Source organism: Peromyscus maniculatus, chromosome 3 (genome assembly GCF_049852395.1).
Source record: "Peromyscus maniculatus bairdii isolate BWxNUB_F1_BW_parent chromosome 3, HU_Pman_BW_mat_3.1, whole genome shotgun sequence".
NCBI classification, from domain to species: Eukaryota; Metazoa; Chordata; class Mammalia; order Rodentia; family Cricetidae; genus Peromyscus; species Peromyscus maniculatus.
In genome coordinates, this window is record NC_134854.1 from 18,507,193 (window position 1) to 18,531,380 (window position 24,188).

General features: G+C 39.3%; 1 protein-coding gene across 2 annotated transcripts in view; it reads right to left on the reverse strand.

Annotated features, from left to right (window-relative positions):
- Positions 1-4,124: 4,124 nt before the first annotated feature.
- The window catches only part of C1galt1 (core 1 synthase, glycoprotein-N-acetylgalactosamine 3-beta-galactosyltransferase 1), a 33,926-nt gene continuing 13,862 nt past the window's right edge, over positions 4,125-24,188 (reverse strand). For both annotated transcript variants that reach the window (XM_076566214.1, XM_006986895.4), the window contains exons 2-4: positions 12,745-12,981; positions 8,463-9,130; positions 4,125-4,891 (exon numbers count right to left, since the gene is read on the reverse strand). In XM_076566214.1, coding sequence (XP_076422329.1) covers positions 4,688-4,891; positions 8,463-9,130; positions 12,745-12,981 — 1,109 coding nt within the window. In that variant the 3' untranslated portion in view covers positions 4,125-4,687. The remainder of the gene's footprint in view (positions 4,892-8,462; positions 9,131-12,744; positions 12,982-24,188) is intronic.

The window sequence follows — 24,188 nt, forward strand, 5'->3', positions numbered from 1 at the left end:
TATTCTGTTGCCTTACATAATATTCTAGAACAATTATGAAAGCTTGTACAAACAGAAAAGCTTTGATAGAAAAATCCCGAAAACTATCCATAAAAGATATCTACCCCTTACATCAGTTAAAAATACACAGATGAAGCAATTTTGAACATGGTCATTTATTTTATGCAGTTGTTTGAATCCATTGTTTAAAAATTCTCAAAAGGCACTTTAAAAAACATTTAAAAATACATTTTTTTCTGACTTAATGGTGATCACTTAAAATAAGCAAGTCACCAGACATTTTTAAACCCTTCATTGACACTATTACTTTAAATAATTTTTAAATTCCAAAACACGAACATTCACTGTATAATACAACACACTGCTTAGCAGTGAGGTTAGTTTCCCTCTAATAAAACACTTCATGTAGATCATTCATTTATAGCGCCCTGCAAAGTTACTCAAATTTAACTAATGTAACTGAAAACTTAGGAGGTAAGGGAGTTGAAACGAAGTACATTCAACTGTAATGCTGCTTTTAAGTTGAATCTGTATGAAGTTCTCATTTTAATCATTGTTAAGATTTCAATACAGCTCTGATATATAACCAACCATAAGTTATCTTTAATCAATAGAGGTTACATTAGTGTAAAATATACCACAGCTTATCTACCAGGTTTCCCACAAATGTTTCTATCAGGCCTACTACAAACCAAGAAAAGTGAAGTCAATGTGTTTTTTTCTTTTCTTTTAAGAGGAGGGTAAATAACTTTACTTCCTTTAATTAACAATGTGGGACTGTTATAGGTTGTACACGTTCAATTAGGGTAAGTGGCCTGAGAGCCGGCAGATACTACTGTTGTATTTTTAGCCTCATGGGAAACTTAAATGTAGTAGGCATAAAATCATCACAAATGATAGACATTCTGATCACCAAATCAACCGCAAGGAGACAGCACTATGAGGAGTTAGAAAGTGGAGGTGAAGCAGGAAGGAAGCATCAAAGACAGAACAATGACCTCTTGAACTCAAAGTCCAAGAACACAGCTAGGCAGGAGCTGACAAACCAAGTGAGGATGTCTTTCAAGTATAACAGGGCCTCGATCTAGCAATAGTTTGACAGGCTAAGAGGGTAAAAAAACTCAAACTCAAGAAACAACCATGAAAACCAGTTAGCAAACTTAATGCTCAAACCCAATTACCACATTCAAAACACAGTATATGAACTGGTCAGTGATTTATTTTGTCATCCTTTATAGTAACAAATTGATCTCTGAAATTTAGATATGTTCAAATAGTCAAAACTCTGGGACAAAAACCTGCTTCGTATCTTATGAATTTCCCACTAGCAAAACATAAGCATATTATTAATAGAGAACATAAGATTTTATTAAATCTTATGCCTTGAAACCACACTACAATCAATTATTCACATGACAGAGATCTTAACCTAAAAGATGGCAAATAAACCATTATCACCACCAAACCTTGTTTAATGTGCTCCACATATACTTGGGAGACAAATTTTGCTTCATTAGATCATAGGATAGGCAAATGATTTTGAAAGTGACAAAACCTAAGCTGATGGTATAAATTAGCAGAAAATAGTTGGTGTATTATACAGTAGCATTTACTACTTCTACTGGAATTTTTTATCAACTAGTGGACATTTTTCATGATATTAATTTACATATGTTTTAATGAATCCATATGTACATATTAGCGCTTACTGAACCTGTTTTGCTCAGTGTAAAATGACTCAACTTGGAGGATTATAGATTTTGATAGGGAAGCAAAGAATTTTGCCAAAACCAATGATGCACCGACCCTTTAAACGCTATAGCATTTTACTTTTAATGCAGTATGATCCTGGACTACACTGATTTAAAACATGTTTTAGTCTTTGAAAAATGCCTCTCTCCTGGGCAGAAATCCTGAGTGTGTTCCAAAGACTATTTGCACCAAAATCAAGTAGGTAAACAGGCAATGGATCTCAACACAGGATTATGTTGAGACTAACCTTCAGGTCTTCTTTAAACCAAACTGCTAGCCCCTATCTTGGAGTTTCTGACTTAGGTGACCTGGGAGGGCTGGAGAGGGACTGCAAGTTCCAACAAGCTGCCAGCAGTGTTAATTGAATACCTCTCACTAGAAGGCATCTGGTTTATGAATGCATACTCCAGGGCCTCATGCTAAAAACCAACACGAGATCTCCATCTCAAACTCCAGGTAAGGGTGAGAGAATCACAACTCAAGAATCACCACACCAATTTAGCTCTCTGACCACTTGGACTATTACTGGCTAAAAGTACCAGATGGTATATAGTGTTCATACATGTCTGTGTGTGTGTATACATAGCTCATTATTCCACACATACACACACACACACACACACACACACACACACACACACACACACACACACACACACACACACACGAAATTAACCCTAGAGCTGACATAATACAAACAACACACAGGTTTGGACTATAAATCCCAGCCTTCTTCCTCACTAGTATTATGACAGTGGAAACATTTTAAAATTCTTTGAGCCTCAGTCTCCTCATCTACAATATGGGAATAACCCAATTTGTGAAGATTAACACAAATGTAAATAAGATCAGTACCTGAAATACAGCAGGCACTAGATGAATACTATATATTACTTACTGTTAGAAATATGCAAAATATTTCCTTCAGATCTGATTTGATCATTTCATTTATCTAAATCAAATTATTTACACTCCAAGGTAACAGAATAAAACCTTATACTTAAAACCATGTCCCATTCTGGGCCAGACAGCATTCTAATAATCTCACATCTATTCATTTATATAATCCTCATTTAATATCCTGTGAGGTAGGTAGTATCATTATCCCTAATTTTTAGATGAGGAGATTCAGGCACAGAAAGATTAAGTGAATTGTTTAAGGTCACATAAATAGTGATGGGAACTTAAAAGCCAGACTGCTTGACTTTGTAGCCCAGGACTCACTGCAACGATTTCTTATGAATGAATGTTAAGGTTTTCAGAGAAATCATTTACTCTGCTAGTAAAGAAGAGTAACACACATGTCCAAACCATGGTAGAGAGCTGTTCAAAGAACAGATTAGAATGCCTAGGGTACCAGTAGATGGCACTACCATGAGACCAACTCAAACCAAAGTCATTTGTAAAGTTGGTTTGATTTTCATCATGTGGACAGTGATCCATAACTAGCCAATGAAATAAACACCCCTTCAAATATATCATCTATAGAGGTTATGGTTTGGCACAATAAATATAAATTATTTATACTTATTATTCAGCCAAACTACAGAGTCAATGGTGTAATAATCATGTAAAATTAACATAGTGAGAAAAGTAAATCATTCACAATTAAAAATAATTTTATGGAAAATCTGTAAAATATTCTGCTCTATACTCAGTATTGCTGATGACAAAAAAAGAGAGAGAGAAGTTTTTCTATCCTCTCAGGAACTCTGAGCAGCCACTGGGGTTGGAATGATACACAGATTCCTTCTGATGGCAGTTTTGAATGGGACTCTGCTATTGGAATTACACTGGCAAGATAATTACCTCCAAATAAGAATTCAGCATGAAGTAAGTTGTTATTTATAAATAAAGTATATGATGTTTTAGTTTGTTGATGTGTTCTTTATTTGCTAGTGTTATTACTTAATGCTGGCCAAAAGCCACATTCAAAAATTTTTGCCAGTGTTAACAGGCACATCAGACATAAAAATTAATTTTAAAAGTGCTTTAAGTAAGTTATGAAAGGCACAACAAATTTCATCTCCACAGGATGAAAATAAAAGGAACAATAATTATGTAGTTGGAAAGACTTCGAAATAATCGATTTACAATGTCATTAATAATACCCGAGAGTAGTACCAATACAAGAAAAGCTTGTCCAAATAGCGTTCAATTTAATTAAGTTACCCACAATTAACAAAGGGTGAATTTGGGAACAGAGTATTTTTAAATGCATGTTTTATAGAATGCTGCCAATGCTTTGAGTAAATAAGCATTAACAGTGAGAATGTTATTCAAGAGTCAGACATTAGAGAGGAGAGAATGAGGACTTGGTACAAGGTTAATTATATATAGAACTAAGCATATACTGCAGTCAAGGCCCATAGTAATCAGAAAATGTGGTTTATTAGTGAACTTCGGGCTCAGTGTCAATCTCATCCTACTTCTTGAGGAAACACTGCCAATTATAAGTAATATAATCACAGAAAAGTTTTCATTCGGCAACCGGGAGGCTGGTTTGTATCGTATACACATGAGCAGAGTGTCTATTGAGCAACAGTATTTCTTTCTGGCTTTAAGGCAGATCTGTTCAGCACTGTGTTCTACCGGTGCGGTGCAGCAGGTGATTACAAACGGAACCACTCCAGCTTTAGTGACAACACACACTGTCAGGAACAGGACAGTCTTTCTAGCTCTTCTGTCACCATTTGAAGAACACAAATTCTTCATATATATATATTTATATCTATATATTACTGTATCAAAACACATTTTAACAGACTTCACAGCTCTTTAAATGCTTAGATTACAGTCATCCACTGGAAAAATTTCTATATGGAATGTTCACTTCAGATGGGTTCCTCAATGGGATTTCAGGGTTTTGTCAGAAAGGCAGGAGTCCTTCAGTGCAATGTAGACCATTTAACCTCAGTCCACTCGCGTTCTGCTTTCAAGGGTTGCCCAACTTTACTTTTGTATCTTCTTTCTTGTTTGCTTGATTAATTTCTTTTAGTATATCCTCAGGTAAGGCAGGTTGATATCTATATAAATAACCATATGGGCGAAGATGATAAACGAGGTATTCTAATTCATACATAGTTGTAGAATCAACATAGTGAAAAGAAATTGCAATATCAGAACAGCAACCAGGACCCTAAAAAAATAACAGAATTGGACATTGTTAGTAAGCGGCACAGCAGCACACATTGAACACATTCCCACTAGTTATATATAACACTGAAGCATCCAAGATTGAGGGAGAAAGCAGAGGGGCCTAACCCATCAGATGGTGTAAGACGCCCACAGTTCTCTCAGTTCTCAAGAATTTAAAACCAAACCTGGAACTGCCGAAGCACTTGAACTAAAACTGTGTTTTCCAACATTATTTAGTGCTTAACCATTTAAAATTCTTGATTTCTTCAAAGTAAAGGGGTCGCTATACAAAGAATAAGGCTTTATTTGCCTGACATTTTTAAGTGGATGGCTAAAATATTGTTCTTAAGCATTATAAATAAAATACAGTAAGTAAAAAAGTACTATAGTTATTAGAAAGAAAACAAAGTGGTCCCTTGTAGGTGACTCCAAGCTACTGGAGGGTGTGGCAAGAGTTTCAAGTGAAAAAAAAATCATCAGATATAAACAATGTTACAACAGGCAGATTCTAAGCTAGTTTTAAAAGTTCTCAGAGGGCTGAGGATACAGCCCAGTGGTAAAGCGCGTGCCTAGCATGTGTGATGCTTTAGGTTCAGTACTGAAAAGAAATCGTCTACAGTTTCATATATGTCAGTTAAGTAAAAAGCCCAAGTAAGATGGTTCCAACTCTACTAAATACGAAGGGGGATCTTTAAGGAGCAGCCCCCTGGAGATGGAGGGAGGGCCCAGGGTTCAGAGTGCTGCTGCTCCTGCGGAGGACCCAGGTTCAGTTCCTAGCACCTACACACATAGTGGTTCACTATCACCCAAAACTGCAGTGTGAGGATCCCACACCCTCTTCTCCTCTGATCTCCTGTAGCAGCAGACATATACACAAGCAAAAGTCACCCCCCCAAATCTAAAATAAACAAACAAAAGATACAACAACTCGAGGGAAACTATACATTTCACCATCGATTCAAAAACTTCCTGGGCAAAGATACCATTTTCATTAAATTAATGAGTTATATGCAAAGAAAGCTACATGACTGTTGTCAAAACACTTTCAGAAAGAAAAAGAGGGAGAGCAATACAGACTTAATGGTTCAAAAAATCTTAAAGGTAAAAGGTTCAAAACAATATGGGCCAAATCCCCAAAGAACCACACAGGACTAGAACCCCAGGCTCTGCCCCTCCTACAGGTGATGCTATGGTATATGATGAGGTTGTACTACGTAAGTCTAAGAAATGAAACTATAACAACATGAAAAAAATCAGGAGCTCTCCATCTCAGACTATGTTTCAGACAGACTAAAGTTAATGTACAAAAAAAAAGACCCTGAAATAAAGAGTAAATTAGATTCTGTCGTTTCTGAACTCCACAGTTCTGATCAACCTATCTATGTCTTAACTGGCTACCTAAACAATTTTGTAAGCAAGTGTAGTGGCACAACTCTGAAATCACAGCACTCAGACACTGGAACGTCACTGCAAGTTCAAGGCCAGCCTCCTTTCTCACACAAAAGAATAGAGACCAAAACAAAACAATTAAACCCAAACTCCAAAGCAACAATAAAATCCATATTCTTAGTGATTATTACAGAGAAAAATGTACATTTTTACATTTTTATGTACATTTAGAAACTTGAAAAAAAGAATTCACACTGCAAAGAGAAAAATTATTGTAAGATAATTGAATAATAGTATTTTGGTTCCATGCTGGGTGTTTTAGAACTTTCTGATAAATTTTAGAAGATTTATACAATTTCAATACTCGCATTTTGTTTTAGAATCTTCAGCCTATTGGAATATATTTTTATAAGGGAAAAAAAACCCTTACAATTTAAAAGCCATTATGATTCAAGTAGAAGATACTTTATTTTGCTCTTATAAAGCATACTGTTAAACATGCCCCTTTTAAAAGTACCCTTAAAAAGAAGGAAGGATATTCTACTGCTTACAGAATGGCAAGCAATGTGTCCCTTTGCTACTGCTGTGCCTGTATGGAATTTCTGACACTCTTTATGAAATATCCTGGTATATCTGTTACATGATTGTAATGGTGAATGGGAACGTGTTTTTATATAAGAAGGGGTTCAGAACGTAAAGCAGAACATCAAGTCTTCCAACAGTAGACAGAAAACGTTGTATACCATTTGGAAATACTGGCTTGGAGTGGTACCCGGAAGTGTACTATTTATATGTTAGGGCCAGAAAAGACAGCATTAAGAGCTAGTGACTTCCTAAAGGCATTGCTAATCAATAACAGAATCTGAAATGCCAGGTTTGATAATCCTAGCCTCATTGAGTAATTCACTGTAGTGGTGCTTATACTAGGTATGTAGGTTTTCTCCTATCAGCAGTAAAACAAATTAATTATAGCATATTCAGATGAATGAAGCAGAGAGCTATATCAATGTCAATATATCTCAACATGCAAAAATGGAACTTTGTAAGAAGATGTAAGTGCTATAATCTGATTTTAAAATCCACAACAAATGCTGACTTATTTATGCTTGTATCAACATGTAGGAAAATATAAAAGCTCACATGGTGATGAGTAACATTTAATTTCTGGCAGTGTTTAGGGGAAAGAGATAAGAGAACTAGACTGGAAGGACACAGAAGCCTCAACTGTCTACAAGACATCTGTCAATAGAGTTATACTTGGTCAAGTCAGATGTGCACATCTGAGATAGTTAGTAAAGACAATGGAAGTCAGGTACAAAGCTGAGAAATGTACATTAAGATACAAACTAGAGCCATGTTTATCATTAAAAACTGTCATAGGCTATAATACACTGTAATTACAAGTAAATGACAGACAGATCACAACTGTTTTACAAATGAAGAAACTGAGGCTCAAAGACTAGCCAAATCTTGTACATCAAGATCACCCAACCATGAAGTGGAAGAATAGGATTTGAACCTAGTCTTTCTGAACCTTAATTTTCTCCCCTGATAACTATAAGGCTCATTATTTAAATTTTCACACAACTTGCTAGCCTTACCCAAAGTTTGGCTCAGGGTCATCTCTGTATGGTAGTCTACCCCACTTCAGGTCACAGTCTCCTTGATTTTCTTTTGTGTAGTGGTTCTCAACCTTCCTAACGCTGCGACCCTTTAATACAGCTCTTCATGTTGTGGCAACCCCCCAACCATCAAATTATTTTTGTTGCTACTTCATAACTATAATTTTGCTAGTTATGAATTGTTATGTAAATACTTCTGGAGATAGAAGTTTGTCAAACGAGTCATAACACACAGGCTCTGGGTTATGGCTCTGTCATTATCTAAAGTCACATCTTTATGAGTGTGCTTATTTATTTGGTAGCTCTTTGTGTAGAACTTGATGTACTGACTTCCATATGCTAGTGACTGGCATACAGCGGTATCAATAGATGTCTACCGAATGACTGGCTGGGGCCTCTATTCTCATCTGCTTTGTTATACTGTCGTTCTATATATTAAAAAAGATTTCAGTTATTGATACTAATGAAACATATGCATATTAACTAGTCTGTTGTTTTATTTTCAAGTAAACAGAAGTGCAACCCAAGTATTTGTAAAGTAATAACAACATCTAGACTTACCTCTACGGGAGGATAATAGTTGTAATTCCAGTACCAAAATGTTTTTGGTAGATAACCTTTGATTAAGTGATGTTCTGGTACAAATGGGTGGAAAGTTTCTTTCCCAGTGGTATCTCTGGAATCTCCAGCTTCTACATTTATAATTTCCATGCACCTTCCCAGTGCTAAGTCTTCGATGGAGGAACTATGCGTACATTTTTCTGTTTTAAAAGCATCAACAAACCTTCTCAAGGCTTCTTTGCTTAGTACATACCCTGCTCCTCCACTCATGTAGCCCTGCTTCACATACGGCTTAAACCTCCTCCCGAAGTAAATGGGTTGTTCAGGGTTATACCTTGACAGCAGCCATCTTAGATTGTCCAGTATGACGTAAGTGTCATCATCGGCTTTCATGAACCAATCAGCATCTTCTAAATAATGGTCATGCACATACTGAAAAGCTTTAATTGTTTTCCAGTAGAGTTGTTCTCTGCCTTCTTTGGTTTTCAATCCCACAGCAGGGAAGTCTTGATTTTCTTCTGAACTCATAAATAACACTTTATTACAACGCTGGGCCCATGTAGCTTTGACATGTTTGGCCTTTTTCTCTAGGTTTTGAGGGCTTGTCATAACCCAACAAAGAATTTTAACTTTCTGATAGAGGTTCTCAGCAATGTCCGTGTTCTCATCTATCAAATAAACATTTTTAAAAGTTACATTTACATGGATGTAAAATCCTAATAAATCATACCAAAACAACTTTTCATAAATTATTTCCAAGGCTCTATTTACCCATCTGTTATTAATGACTTTGAGAAAAACACAACCTAACATCACTTGACATTCTAATTTATTGCCAGTTTCATCCACAACATCTCTGAAGCATTACCAGCTCCTAAGTGCTTACTACCTGATCGAATTGACCAAAAATACCAACATCCTCTGGGAAGTTGGTTGAAGTGCAGTAGTGTAGCAGGCCCCACCCAGAGCCAGCAATCCATACTCAAAGACCATCTCACACAGTCTCTCCTTGCTACTTAATACTACAAAGAAAGTAGAGGAGCATTCCTGGGAATTTCTCACTGCTGTGAATGAGTTTCTAAAAGACAGAAGAATAAAAACAACAAGCAAAACATGCTGCTCAAGTCAGTTCAGTTTTGAATGTCATGAGTCAATTGTTATAAATTTTGACAAGTACCCTGAGGTGTTCTTGAAGAGTTTGATGATGCCATCACTTCAAAGCATAGGAGTTAATGTAGGGTTGAAATTGCTCAGATAGTACTATGTACTCATTCCCAAATGCAAACCAGCAGTTAGAAACAGAACAGAGCAATGGGTAGAGGTAGGATTTCTGGAATTATCTAGAGCAGTGTCTCTGTAAGCTTCCAGTTTGCAAAGACATAGGAGGCTCCTGTCAGAACATACAGCAGAATACCACAAACAAGGTTTGATGAAAATGCCTACTACACACAGTACTGAGCTTAAGAACTGAAACTGACCCATAACCTGGGTATAAACAATTCTCAGGCTGTCCACCAAAATGTGAGCATCACTGGTCTAGAGGAAGAGTTCAATTAGAACATCTAGACTAGTGCTTTTTAAAACCACTTTTCTTCTTCACGAGTTGTATACATTTATACAGTGTATATGGTCATCTACCACTATGTCCATCCAGCTCCCTAGTGTCCCACCCCCTCTTCCCCCAACTCCATGTCCTCTTTGTGGCTTTATTGTTATTAATAACTTGCACTTAATTAGTACATATTTACGTATGTACATAAGTATGTGGCCATAGACCAGGGCTTTTTAAATGATATGTGGTAAAGGAGCAATCTTTATTTCCAATTGCTAGAGGCCTATACTTTTATAGATATGATAACAATTAATCAATAGAAAACTCTCAGCTTTGGAATATTTAAAATACAAGCACTGAATCTCTATTTTTAGATCTAGACAAAATTATTTGGCAAATCACTACTTTTCTCCTGATTTCAACACTTACTTAGTTACAGACCAGTATGAATCTATAAGCTACACTTGATAAGAAAGCTCTAGTTAATCCTAAGAAGGTGCAACACTTTTAGGGGAAAGGTCAATTAATTGTTGAAGCCTTGGTCCTGTAAAAGATTAACAATGAGGTAGGATTAAATAGTTAACTGACTAAAAAAGAACAGAAGAAAAGGTGAGGTGGCATGAAAGAATTCTCATGCCATGGAGTATCAAAAACTCAATCCAGAGCAGGCAACTCTACAATCTGTTGTTAGAAAGCATCCACTGCTCATGGAACTAAGAAATCAATCTCTTAGTCACACAGACACACCAAAGTGGACAGCAAAAACGGTATATGTAGGACAAGACAGCTTAACTCCCACAGCTGGGATCTGGTAGGTCCTCTCAGTCTTTTTATTAGTTCTTTTGTTCTAATAAATGTGCTAGCACAGAAGTAGAAATATGAACAAGAACATTTCTTACTAGAGCAGAATTCAGTTTAGCAGGGAACTTCACAAGTAAACCAGTAATTGCTGCACAGTAAGAAATGCAGTGACATAGGATTATTTTTGAAAAAGATATATTTATTTTAAATGTTTGGGTGTTTTGCCTGTCTGTATATCTGTAATGCACATGGCATAAAGTGCCCATGGAGGCCAGAAGAGGGTATCAGATCCCTCTGGAAATGGAGGTACAACCTGTTGTAGGCCTCAATTTGGGTGCTGGAAATCAAACCCAGGTCCTCTGGAAAAAAAACAGCTAGTACTCTTAACCATCTGAGCCATCTCTCCATCCAGTCGGACAGATGTATGTTCAAAGAGTTCTGTGTGCTAAGGGAAAAGAAACTGTGGGGATTACTAAATGAGAGCAGTGATCTAAGAACGTGGGCAAAACAGAGAAGGGAAGAAATGGTGCGGCACTAAAAATGATGCAGGACAGGGTCCTCAGTAAAAGCTCTCTAGAAGAAAAGGCATGGGCATATCAAGTAGAAGGATGTGCAGGTAGCTGCAAGCCTGACTTAGGGAAAACACACTTGGACTAAGAGAAGAGATCTTGGAAAAGGGCAATGCAGAATTGTTAGAATTCAGTAAGAACTGGAACCAACTGAGATGAGAAAATAAGTATGTCCCCCAGTTTCATAGTTTCCAGGTCACACTACTGGTTGTTCATATAAAATAAGGAGAAAACAGGAAAACAGCATTCTGGGAGTGGGGAGGAAAGGAGTTTAATTTACACACTGAGAGTGGGGTCAGGGAATGTTTAGCATTATCCACAGTCTGTGGCCTAGGAAGGTCAGATTTTTCAAATACATGTGCATACAGTGAAGTTCAGCGGCCTCCCTTAATCATCTGAAGACAGGGAGCTGTGCAACAGAGTAAGTACACAGCAAGTGAACTGGTCTGTAACAACACAGAACACCATAGATCACTGTGCAGAAAGTCATGCAACATGACAATCTGCTACACTACGCATGTGCAGCATTAGTTGATAACACACAACCAGGTTTTGATACCCTAACCCCTAATCTATGTATGAGAGGTAGAAAGACACAATTTACTGCTAAGATGATAAAAGAACCAACTCTCAAGCAGAGGGAGCTTTTCCATTTTGCAATTCCAATCACTCCTAACCTACTTGTATTCTGTTCTACCAAATCAATCAGTTGCAGAGATGTTTGTATTGTGTTAATAATGTCTTCTCTCGTTGTCTGGAAATAGGCTGAAGATATAAACTCAGTTAGGAAAAGGCAGGAATGAAAGTTTCAAGAATTGGTGACATCATACAGACAGAGCTAAAGAACAGAAACACAGAGAAACCAACATTCAAGGGATACACAGAAGACTGCACTGAAAAAGTCTAGTTTCAGTGCTAAGCACCAGGAGAAAAGCCCTGTAATGTACACTTACTTTCGTTACTTCTACACCTCTCTGACCCTCAAAAAGAAAAATGATTGGTTAACCACTGACAAAAATGTAAATTAAGATATACACATCTTATGTGTTTCTCTAGGGTAACAGAAACCAGACAGTTCATATAAATCCTAACAAAACTGACCCTAAAGAAAAATTTCTCCAAACTCATGTCTTTCTCTATATCATGGTTTATGAACCACTTCCATTTAAAACTAATTTAAAATTATTAACCCTTAAATAAATCTTGGGTTTTTCTCCCAAGGCAAGCAGACCAAAAATCACCTTAATATCTGACACACAAGGCTCATTTCAATCAACAGGTGTAGATGGCAATATACTGAGATGTATGTAACTTTCCAGCACACTCAACAGTCACACACTTCTTACAACACACACCTTACCTTTATGTTGGCTAGAGTCAGCATTGAAGTTCACTTGTCCCTTGGGGTGACTGTGTCCATTATCATCCAAATGTCTAGCATGAGGATCATTATGAAGCAGATTAGGCTGGGTGTCAACCTCTTTTCCCAACAAATTACTGAATAGTTGAGAGCATAAAAAAAATCCTATAGCTGATCCACAGAGGAAGGTTAAAAAATTCACCCAAGATTTAGAGGCCATTTCCCGAGAGTGTATTTCTGTAAAAAAAGAAAAGTAATAAATAATAATTTAAAAATTAGCATCCTGTTATAAAATTATCAAGCAATCGACATTATCAAGAAAAAAATTCTGAGCTTTAGTCTTCATGGGAAGCTGACACCTTGTGTAGGGAAACATTTGTAGTAGTATTTACCGCCTCCTTGCCTATGCTTTGTTCACAGCCCTCTGTGAACAATCCCAAGCAAGTAGCAGGTGGACTCGCTACTGCTGGCAGAGCCAGAGATCCTCCATGACCCGAGCTTGTCTGCCAGGATCATTTTCATTTTTGGCCGTCAACTTTTGTAGCAATCATCACTTACTCTATTCTCCAATGAGGAGTTAGCAAATTCTGTGAAGAACCAGAAATCAAAAATGCTTCGGGCTTTGTGAGCTACAGACTGTCTCTGTTTCATCCTGTTCTTTAAACATGTAAAGCCACGTCTCTCTGAGTAGGAGAGCCTGGACAGGATCACTGGTTCCATCTGAGAAGCCAGTGGGGGCTCTGGGGAGGGAAGACTAGAGACCAACTGGCTGTCTTGAAGAAACACCATGAAGATGAGTTCCATGAAAAGGAGACTGAGCATTTCCAGAAACAAAGCAAGCAGCCTGAGATGAACAATCTAAAACAGTAGGACAATTAAATGCATGTAGTCCCTCACAGAATGGCCTGTATCCTTAACCACTTCCACAGAAACATAATTCTGAGTAATTAATACTCAGTCTGTGTGCTACGCTACCACAAATAATAAATTATCAACAGTTAAAAAAAAAAAAAAAGCATAAAAGCCATCCAGCCTGGGTGGGTAGGGAATGGCCATAGGTCCTTGTTTTTGCAATGAAGTTTTATCTAAATGCATCCATGCCCATCCCTCCATTCCTGTGTATGCTGACTGTGGCTGGTTCCAAATCAGTGCTGAACCGCTGCAATAGAAGAAACATGCCCAATAAAGCTTTACCTAGCCCTTAACAAAAGTCTGTTGGCTCCTACTCCAAAGACTTGTTTCACAACATTGCTGGATGTAGACTCTGGCTGCTCAAGCCTCTCTCTGTTAACCCACTGGCTTACCACGTCCTGCATGGCATCCGAATATCATCAGATTTAGTATGGTCCCTAGAATATCAGGGGCTCAAAGAATACCTACTGAACTACTTCCCAACCAAGTTACTTTTTAAGTTTGCTAACAACCAGTGAGGGTGGCCTTAAGTATATAATTTCCCATTCGCCAAGAAAAAATTTTAAATGCTAAGCATCTATCATATGCTAGGTACTATCCACATATAATTTCAGTTTCCATTCTCAAAATGTCCATTTTATAGACAAGAAAATAGAAAATTTAAAAAGTCAAGCTTGGGAAATAGTTCAACAGTTAAGAGACCTTGCTGCATAATCGTGAAAACCAGAGTTCAGCACCCATGTAATAACTGGGTAGCCTGCAAGTACTTACAATTTGACTCTATGGAAGGCCTTTCCTGGCTTTCATGCACACGTACACACACACACACACACACACACACACACAATCTTTGAAAGTCAACAGGTAATACAGGCTTATTCCTGACACTAGTTCCAACACAATACAGTATAACTATATCAGGCAGTATAAGTAATCCAATGATAACACGAGAAGTCGTTAGGTGTCATGCAAATACCTTTCCATTTTATGTAAATGGTTAGCACAATACAAAGCACAGATTTGCACCCAGATCTACCTGGTTAAGAAAAGTCAGGGTTTTATCTATCACATTCCTCATTTTTCAAACAATCACCACTCACAGAAAGGACAACAAGCATACAAGGAGATGAACCTACAAGTCAGTGTTCTATTAAATCAAAATGCAAAAGCCAATAATCACCGTATCACAACCACAAAACTAAAAGAGCTTCACCACTGTATTTACAGAACGCTTGACTAGGCTCATCTACATTAATCAATGCACATGAGAACAACTGAAAAAGTACAGCAGATTGTCTGGAGATACTGGTAAAACAGTGAGTCAGTGATAACTAGGAAAGCAAGCAAAAAAAAGTAGTCAAGATAGGTGAGCTAGGGATTTGGCACGGCTCTCCTCTGAACATTTAGGGCTGTTCTTCCTTCTCAGTGGGAAAACTGGTTCCAGGACTCTTCAGGAATCTCCCAATCCACAAATGGCTAAGTCCTTTACAGAAAATGGAAAGGGACTTGCATATAACAAATCCTCCTACTGTACTCTCAGCATATTTAAAGAACCCACAATGTTGAATACAATATAAATGATATGCTTTTATAGTTTTTATACTGTATTGCTTAGGAAATAAGAACAAGAAAAACATCTGTATATGTTTACTACATCTGCATTTATCCAATAGTTTTAATCTATGGTTGGCTCAATTTATGGCTGTGGAATGCATGGATATAGAAGGCTGACTATACCAATTCAGAAAGAAAAGAGTTGAGGCGGCAATAAAGCTAAGCAAAACTCAGTTAACGTCTTTCTAGAAGAGGTGCAGAGAAACAGTTGTGGTTGGTGTTTTATAATTTGTTTCCAATTTAAAAATATTTTGGGATGCTCTGATGCCTGCCATCCACACTTAACTGTTTTCAGAGCATCATCAGTCAGCATATGCTGGCTCCTCCTTGTTGTTGTCCTCCTTCCAATTTCAAGGACTCCTGCCTTTATGACTATTTGTCAACTATTTTCTTTCCTGTCCCGAAACAAAGCAGCCACCTTGTGAAGGTGGAATGCATTCCCAAAGCTCAGTTCAATTTCTGATAAAATCATGTCCACCGTCTCAGATTCTTCACAGTTGTACTGCAGGAGACTAGACCGGAAGCAGACATCGCTCAATCATCTTGCACACTATGGGGGTTTGCTTGGGTGGGAGGAAGTTGTCGATGCCAAGTGCCTTCTAAGCCTTACACATCATCAGAATCATGTGAGGAACATTTTAAAAACACAGATCTCTAGGCCTATCAATTGTAACCTCAGATGCAAAAAAAAAAAAAAGAGAGAGAGAGAGAAAATTAAAATTCCTCTTGATTTTAAAGAGAGAGCTTTGCATTATTTGTCTGAAGAAAAAATTCAACCAATATAGATTTGTATAAAGAAGGAAAAAACGCAACCTAAACTTCACTACTACTCAGAAATAACTCCACTAACATTTGGTAAGAATGGTTACAGATCTATACCTATAAATATCAGGAGCTAGAAGAGGTACCATGGCAAACATGTCAGAAATATTACATAATAACAACTTCATACGGAGAAGGCAAAGAGGCTGAGTAAAGGCGCTTGCTGCCAAGCCTAGCAACCTATGCTCAATTCCTGAGACCTGCATGATGGAAGAGAGAACTGGCTTGGGCGAGTTGTCCTGACTCCATGTATGTGCCATGGCACACATGTATGTGTGAACATACACACACATAAAGAAGTGCGAATCGTGGTAAGAGCTTTTATGGATAAACTGAGAGTGTTTGCATTTTACAGATGAATGCAGACAGATCAGTAGCATTATCTACCACACTAGCAAACTGAATCAAGGATTCTGACTCTTATCTACCACATTAGCAAACTGAATCAAGGGTTCTGACTCTTAACCACTTTGTTACAGTTTTTAAGAATTGAGATTACACTGGTCATGCAATTTCAAAGATTTAACATGTAAATTCTATTTATTTGAATTTATTAAAAAAAGAAATGAAATTAATCTGAAGAAGTTAAACATTTAGAATGATCTTTCTTCAAATAAATGATCCTTTTATAAGACACAGAAAAGTATCAAAACATAGTTTTGTAACATCTATTTGAACTATAGACAGCATTTTTTTTCCTATGATAAATGTGGAAATGTGTATGCTCACATCTGCTCAAACTCAACTTTATTGGTTGTATTTGTAAGTGTTTGTTCTGAGCTCACTGCTTCATTGCTTCATCTTGGGTCTCTCTGACCCTGGACTCCAAGTTCATCAGCAGTCATTTTATCAGCTCTCCTACTCGAAATTCCTCCCTCCTGCCGCAGTCTGCCAGCTGGAACTCAGTAACTAGTGCGGCGGCGGTGGCTGCGCTAACTGATGCTACAGCTGCAATTCCTGCAGGCTCCAGAATGCCTACTGCTTTCATAGAGAGAGTGCAGCTTGATTCAGCACACCTTTTCCTCCAAATTCTGTGGAAATCACACTGTAGTCTTCTCCCATGGGTACTACACATCTTTAATGCCTTGTAGAAGTTTATTTTTTTTTTCACTCCCTGTAGACCCAAGTGTATCCTGTAGTACTGCCTTTGCAGGCATCGTAGTCTTGATAAGTTGAAGGCTGTGACCATCCTGCACTGACTGAGTCTATTTTTCCGGAAGCACCGGCTCCCTTTGTATCACTGTCACAGTTCAGTCACGCCCTCGATTCTGAGACCGGGACAGAGGGACTGCTGCTAGGAGCTGAGCTGAGGGCCTCACACACACTAGGTAAGCCCTTTCACTTCTTATGTTGAGACAGTCTCACTAAGTAGCCCAGGCTGGCCTGTAACTCCATCTGTATCCTGAATGTGTGGTTCAGTGGTCTCAAAATCTCAAATGGCTAGGGTTCCAGGTCTGACTCATTGTTATTACGTATTATGGTAATCTGTAATCAGTGACCTTTGCTATCAGAATCACTACTGTTTTGGGACACCATGAAACACACTTCTATGAGACCATGAACCTAATAAAGCTTCTATGTGTTCTGATTGAATCACTAACTTCCTGTTCTCCACTGAAATTAGGTCAAATAATAATCTTACAACATATCCTAAGTGTTCAAGTGAAATACACACTCTAGACACTTATCAGCTTAAATCAAAAGCTGGAAATGCTTAGGAATGGTATGTTCAATCATGTTTCTTATGCCAACTAGCTAAGTAGTAAAAGCAAAGGAAAGTTCTAGAAGCAAACTGACATTGCTATTGCTGTGTACACTTGAATGACAAGAGGATTAAACAGCCCCACTGATGACAGGGAATATTTTGATCAACTGGATGGAAGATTAACTATGGCATTCCGAAAGCCAAAGCCTAATGAGAGCAAGGCCTTACCTTAATCCTATCAAGACCAGAGGTGCAGAAGGTACAGAAGAAAACTATAAAGCCGGCAGAGGTTGGTTTATGAGGTCTGGAGACAGAAGTGCAGAGGGAGCAGAAAATACTGATACAGACACTGCAGCAAGTCCTCCAGGTGATGCAGCGACAGACACTGTGCCATTACACACCATTTTCAGGGTAGACAAAACAGCCTCGTATTAGAAAAACATGTCATCTAAGACCTTCACAGACAGAGGAGCTGACATCCTGGCTCCAGAGCTTCACAGAGTAGGCCCGACTTCCTTGTTAGGGGCAGATGCAGCTGATGACCCTAAGTTGAAGCAAGTGGTATTTATCATGCCCCAAATTATATTCCCCTAATTCCCTTTAGAAGTATAACCAATGCACTCTCCCTGTGCTGTGTAACTGAAGTAACAAGCCTTGGTGACAGTACTTCCTTTGGCATGGCTTACCGAGACCCGCTTCTCCGGAGGAAGGCTTCTCTTCAAAATACTACCCATTCATTACCACTGCAGCAGATCACGCTCAATGCTGCTGTCACACCTAACACAGCATCCATCCTGAAGCCTGTGGGTCAACGAGGAGCTTCAAATCTTATGTAAGAAACAGATTTTTAAGAGTGCACCTGCTTTAGACAGCGATTCACCTGATGGCTCTGGCCAAAGGAAACTGAAAACCACCTGTAAAGGATTAGGGATTCGACATTCTCCATACAAATATGGACATCTGTGATTTGTCAATTCCAAGGAATTCAAGGCCAGTGGAGGCAGCAACTAAAGATATGGTAGGGGTAGCCAGAGAACTAGAAGTGTGGACAGAGGTTGCTGAGATTTCATGTTAGAACTGGAAATGAAGTCCAAATATGCAGCTGAGTGACTAGACTTTCACCACAAAACTTCAATAACCGAGGAGTTAATTTTTACAGAAGGGCACAGAGTGGTTTCTAGAGATGGAAATTAATCCTGATGAAGACAGTAAACACTGCTCAAATGACAACACGGGATTCAGAGCATCCATAAACACAGCCGAGAAAGCATGGCAGAGTTAGTGCTGAGAGGGCTCAGTACAATGCTGAGGGAAATCCAACAGCACCAATTGTTATCCCACAGCTTCCCTGGGACAGTGTCAACTGATGTGGCAGTCTTCATGTCAGTTTGCGGTCAGAAGTGGTCATGTGACCCCTCCCCAACCTTCAGCAACCCACCCCCCATCAGTGAGAGTCAACAGGAGCCCTCCTTTCACTAAGAATATGACTCACTGAGGGCTTACCAGACTGCTGAGGTTTTCTAGCAATAAACTTTTATTTTTAATCACTGCATATACTTTTAAAAGACAGTGTTATTGCTCAATTACAGCACTATATAAATCTAACATATCCTGAGAAACCACAATTTTTTTGATTCATTTTATGTTGTGATATTTGTTTTACTGCATAGGTCTGGAGGGGAACTCACAATGTCTGAGTTACACTTACCAATGTATCTCTTCTGCTATGCTGAGTTTTCAGTCACATCAGATCACTAGTACTCCCTCACCAGGACTCCAATGCCTAATTTTACTGTGAGACAAAGTCCTCATCCAATTCTCAGGCTTTCAGAATCCCTCTGGAGTTCATAACTAAGTCCATAAGACCCTACTGTCTTCTGATCCTTCAAGTACTTTACATGTTACACCTTGCCAAGCTTTTACCTTAGTATTTGAAATTTTGCTCTAGATTACCATATTCATGTGCACAATTACATATTCACAATATACTTCTCTCTTCACGCCACATTAAAGTGATTATACATCTTTATTTTTCTCTCGTACTTTCCCTTTTAAAATTGAGATGACTCTTACATGGTGATACTACAAAGGCCACTGTGTTAAACCTTATTTTCTATGATCTTCATAGCAACATAAAACTTGATAGTAGTACCTCTGCATTAATATGTCAGGTCATGTTAAGATTTGAAGCCGGGCGATGGTGGCACACGCCTTTAATCCTGCACTTGGGAGGCAGAGGCAGGAGGATCTCTGTGAGTTCGAGGCCAGCCTGGTCTACAGAGCGAGATCCAGGACAGGCACCAAGGCTACAGAGAGAAACCCTGTCTGGAAAAAAAGATTTGAATGCCAAGTGTGCCCTTCTTGGCTCCTGTGTTTGAGTATTTGGTCCCCGGCTGGTGGTACTGTCTGGGAGTTGGGCAACCTTTGGATTGGTGGCCTACCTGGCAGATGTAGGAATCAAGGGGCACAGTTAGAGTTACAGCTAAGAACAGGCCAGGTCTCTCTGCTTCCTAAACGGGGGAGACATAACAAGCTCCCTACGCCATGGGTGCCAAGCTGCCAAACCTTCCCCGCCCTGAAACTGTGAGCTCAACTAAATCCTTTCTCCTACCAGATTGTATTATAATTAAAAGAAAACTGGTATCTACTTCATTTATTGAATTTCGGTGTTAATATAAATCCTGCATATCAAATTCTATACTTCTCTCTGGAAATACAGACATTTTCTTATAAGATACAACGCCATTATCAAATGTCCACCAAGGCTAACAATAATACTCTGACACATCTAACCTCTGTTAGCAATCAAATTTCCTTTGCTGTCTTCTAGGATCATGGTATCTGAACTAGCTCTAATGTTATAGGTTTTGTGTGTGTGTGTGTGTGTGTGTGTGTGTGTGTTCAAATAGGCATATCTGAATGTATGTACATGCTTACATGTGTGTGGACTTCAGAGATTGCTGGCTGCTGTCTCTATCTTACTTTTTAAGTCAGGATTTCTCAATGAACCTAGAGCTGACTGATTCAACAGGATTAGCTGGTCATTGGGCTCCAGTGACCAATTCTGCCTCCCCAGTGCTACAGGTTTACATCATCATGCCTGGCTTTTTACCTGGACGCTAGGGAGCCAAACTGCTGTGTTGTGGAAGCACTTTATCAATGGAGACATCTCCATAATGCTTCATAAATGTCTTTTTACAACAGGCTCGTTCAAATCAGCACTGCATTGGTATTCATGGACAAAATTTTTAAAAATAGGATATTTTATGTAACAATATTTGTGGAGGTTTGAATGTAATTGCCCCCCATAATCTCATAGGGAGTGGCACTATTAGGAGATGGGCTTTGTTAGAGTGGGTATGGCCTTGTTGGAGGAAGTGTGTCACTGTGGAGGCAGGCTTTGAAGTTTCCTATGCTCAGGATACCACCTAGTGAGTCAGTTGACTTCCTGTTAGCTCCAAGATGTAGTACTCTCAGGTCCAGCACCACGCCTGCCTGCAAGCCCCTATGCTCTCCTTCATGATTTTAAGGGACTGAACCTCTGAAACTGTAAGCAAGACCCCCCCAATTAAATGTTTTCCTTATAAGAGTTGTTGTGAGCCGGGCGTGGTGGCGCACGCCTTTAATCCCAGCACTCGGGAGGCAGAGCCAGGCGGATCTTTGTGAGTTCGAGGCCAGCCTGGGCTACCAAGTGAGCTCCAGGAAAGGCGCAAAGCTACACAGAGAAACCCTGTCTCGAAAAAACCAAAAAAAAAAAAAAAAAAAAAAAAAAAAAAAAAAAAAAAAAAAAGAAAAGAGTTGTTGTGATGGTATTGTGTTCCCCAAAATATTGTGCACTCTAATAAACTTATCTGGCACTCACACCTTTAATCCTAGCACTCCAGAGGTAGAAATCCCTTTGGATCTCTATGAGTTCAAGGCCACATTGGAAACAGCTAGGCATGGTGACACATGCCTTTAATCCCAGAAAGCGAGCCTTTAATCCCAGGGAGTGGTGGTAGAAAACAGAAAGGTATATAAGGCGTGAGGACCAAAAACTGGAAGCATTTGGCTGGTTAAGCTTTTAGGTTTTGAGCAGTTCAGCTGAGAGCCATTCGGATATGAGGACACAGAGGCTTCCAGTCTGAGGAAACAAGATCAGCTGAGAAGTTGGCCAGGTGAGGTTAGCTGTGGCCTGTTCTGTCTCTCTGATCTTCCAGTGTTCACCCCAATACTTGGCTCCGGGTTTGTTTTATTAATAAGAGTCTTTAAGATTCCTGCTACAAGTTGCTGTGTCATGGTGTCTCTTCACTGCAATTAAAAAACAATGGCTGAGGAGCCCGCATATTACTGGGCCAGGCCCTCTGGATAAGCAAGACAGTTGTTTAGCTTGAACTGTTTAGGGGGCCTCAGGCAGTGGGACTGGCACCTGTTCCTAGTGCATGAGCTGGCTTTTTGGAACCTAGTTCCTATGCTGAGACACTTTGCTCGGCCTTGGTGCAGGGAGGAGGGGCTTGGACCTGCCTCAACTGAATCTACCAGGCTGAGCTAAATCCCCAGGGGAGACCTTGCCTTGGAGGAGGTGGAACTGGGGGGTGGGTTGGGGGGGGGAGGCTGGGGAATGGTAGGAGGGAGGACAGGGGAATCTGAGGTTGATATGTAAAATGATTAGAAAATCTCTTAATTAAAAAAAAACTTAACTAATAGAGAAGTTGGTGCCAGCGACTAGGGTATTGCTGTAATAAGCCTTGACCATGTTTTGTTTGGAAGAATTTGGATTTTGGTACTCTGGGTTCTGAAAGCAGTAGAATGCTTTCAGCACTGCTTAATGGGCCATACTAGTAGGAGCATGGAAGACAGAGGTGCTAAGAGTTATGTGAACTGTTGGGGACTCACTTAGGAGGTTTCCGAGGAGAATTTTAGTATGTTGCCTAGAGATTGTTCTTGTGATATTTTGGTGAAGAAAGTGGCTGCCTTTTGCCCTTGTCTGAAGAGTCTACCTGAGGCTAAAATGAAGAGTTTTGAATTTATTGCATTGGCAGAAGAAATCTCAAAATAGTCTAGTATAGACTCTGTTACATGGATTATTAGTGGTAACTCTAATGAAGAATTATAATGAAAAGGAGCAAGCTGAGCAGGATAAACTACAAAATGTAAGTTTTGAGGAGAAAGAGGGCACCAGGAAGTGGAATGGACTAAATCCTGTGTTCAAGGAGATGAACAGATTAAGAAATGGAATAAGGGAGTGGTGGCCTCAGGGCAAGCTTCCTACCCAGCTAAGTTTCCAACTTGTGAAAAGGAACTGAAGAAAAGCTTAGAGTCAGGTATAGTGGGGCACACCTTTAATCCTAGCACTGGGAAGCAGAGGCCAGCTTGGTCTACAGAGCAAGTTTCAGGACAGCCAAGCTCAGGCAGCGACGACAGAAAGCTGGTAAAGATGTGAATTAACAAGGGGGCCATGTTCCAGCCCCATTAAGCAGCAGAACTTGGCAACTTCGACCACATGGTTCTGGCTTTAGAGTTAAGGATAGTAGAAATGGGTTATGGAATTTGCCTCCACCCCTAAAGAAAGCTGCTGAGGCCAGGCATGTGCCAGGGGTGTCCCTGAATGGAGGCAGAGTATTGCATGAAGCTGTGAAGTTGAAGCCTGAATTACCTTGGATAACCCAATATGTTAGAGATGCCAGAGTCATGGGATACTGGCTGAGGAGAGCTGCTATCAGCGAGTGGAACCAGCCCAAGAGAAAGAAGTGTGTTGTTGTCAACAAAGCTGAACAGAGTTGGAGATCTGAAGAGCTTTTTGACATTAGACATAGAGCTGCAGACTGTAGAGTTTGCTCAACTGGTTTTTGGTCTTGCTTTTGTCCAGTATTTCCTCGCTATGCTCCCTTCCTTGCGTTTTGGAATGGTAATGTATATCCTGTGCCATTATATGTTGGAAGCACATGATCTGCTTTTTGATTTTGATTTTTACTAGGAGATTACAGTTAAGAGATTGCCATATGTCTCAGAAGAGTCTTTGAAACAAGTTTGAGACTGGTATAGATTATGGGGACTTTTGAAGTTGGACTGAATACTTTGATATGGCTATAAGCCTTTGGGGGCCAAGGAGTAGAATGTGGTGGTTTGAAAGAAAATGGCCCTTAATGGGCAGGGCACTATTAGGAGGTGTGGCCTTGTTAGAGGAAGTGTGTCACTTTGGGGGGTGGGCTTTGAAGTCTCTTCTGCTCAAGCTTCCCTTAATGTGACTTTCAGTTGACTTCCTGCTACCTGGAAGATGTAGGACTCTCAGCTACTCCAGCCCCACATCTGCCTTCATGCCACTAAGCTCTCCATCATGTCATGATGATAATGGACTGAACCTTTGAAACTGTAAGTGAGCCACCCCAGTTAAATATTTCCCTTGTAAGAG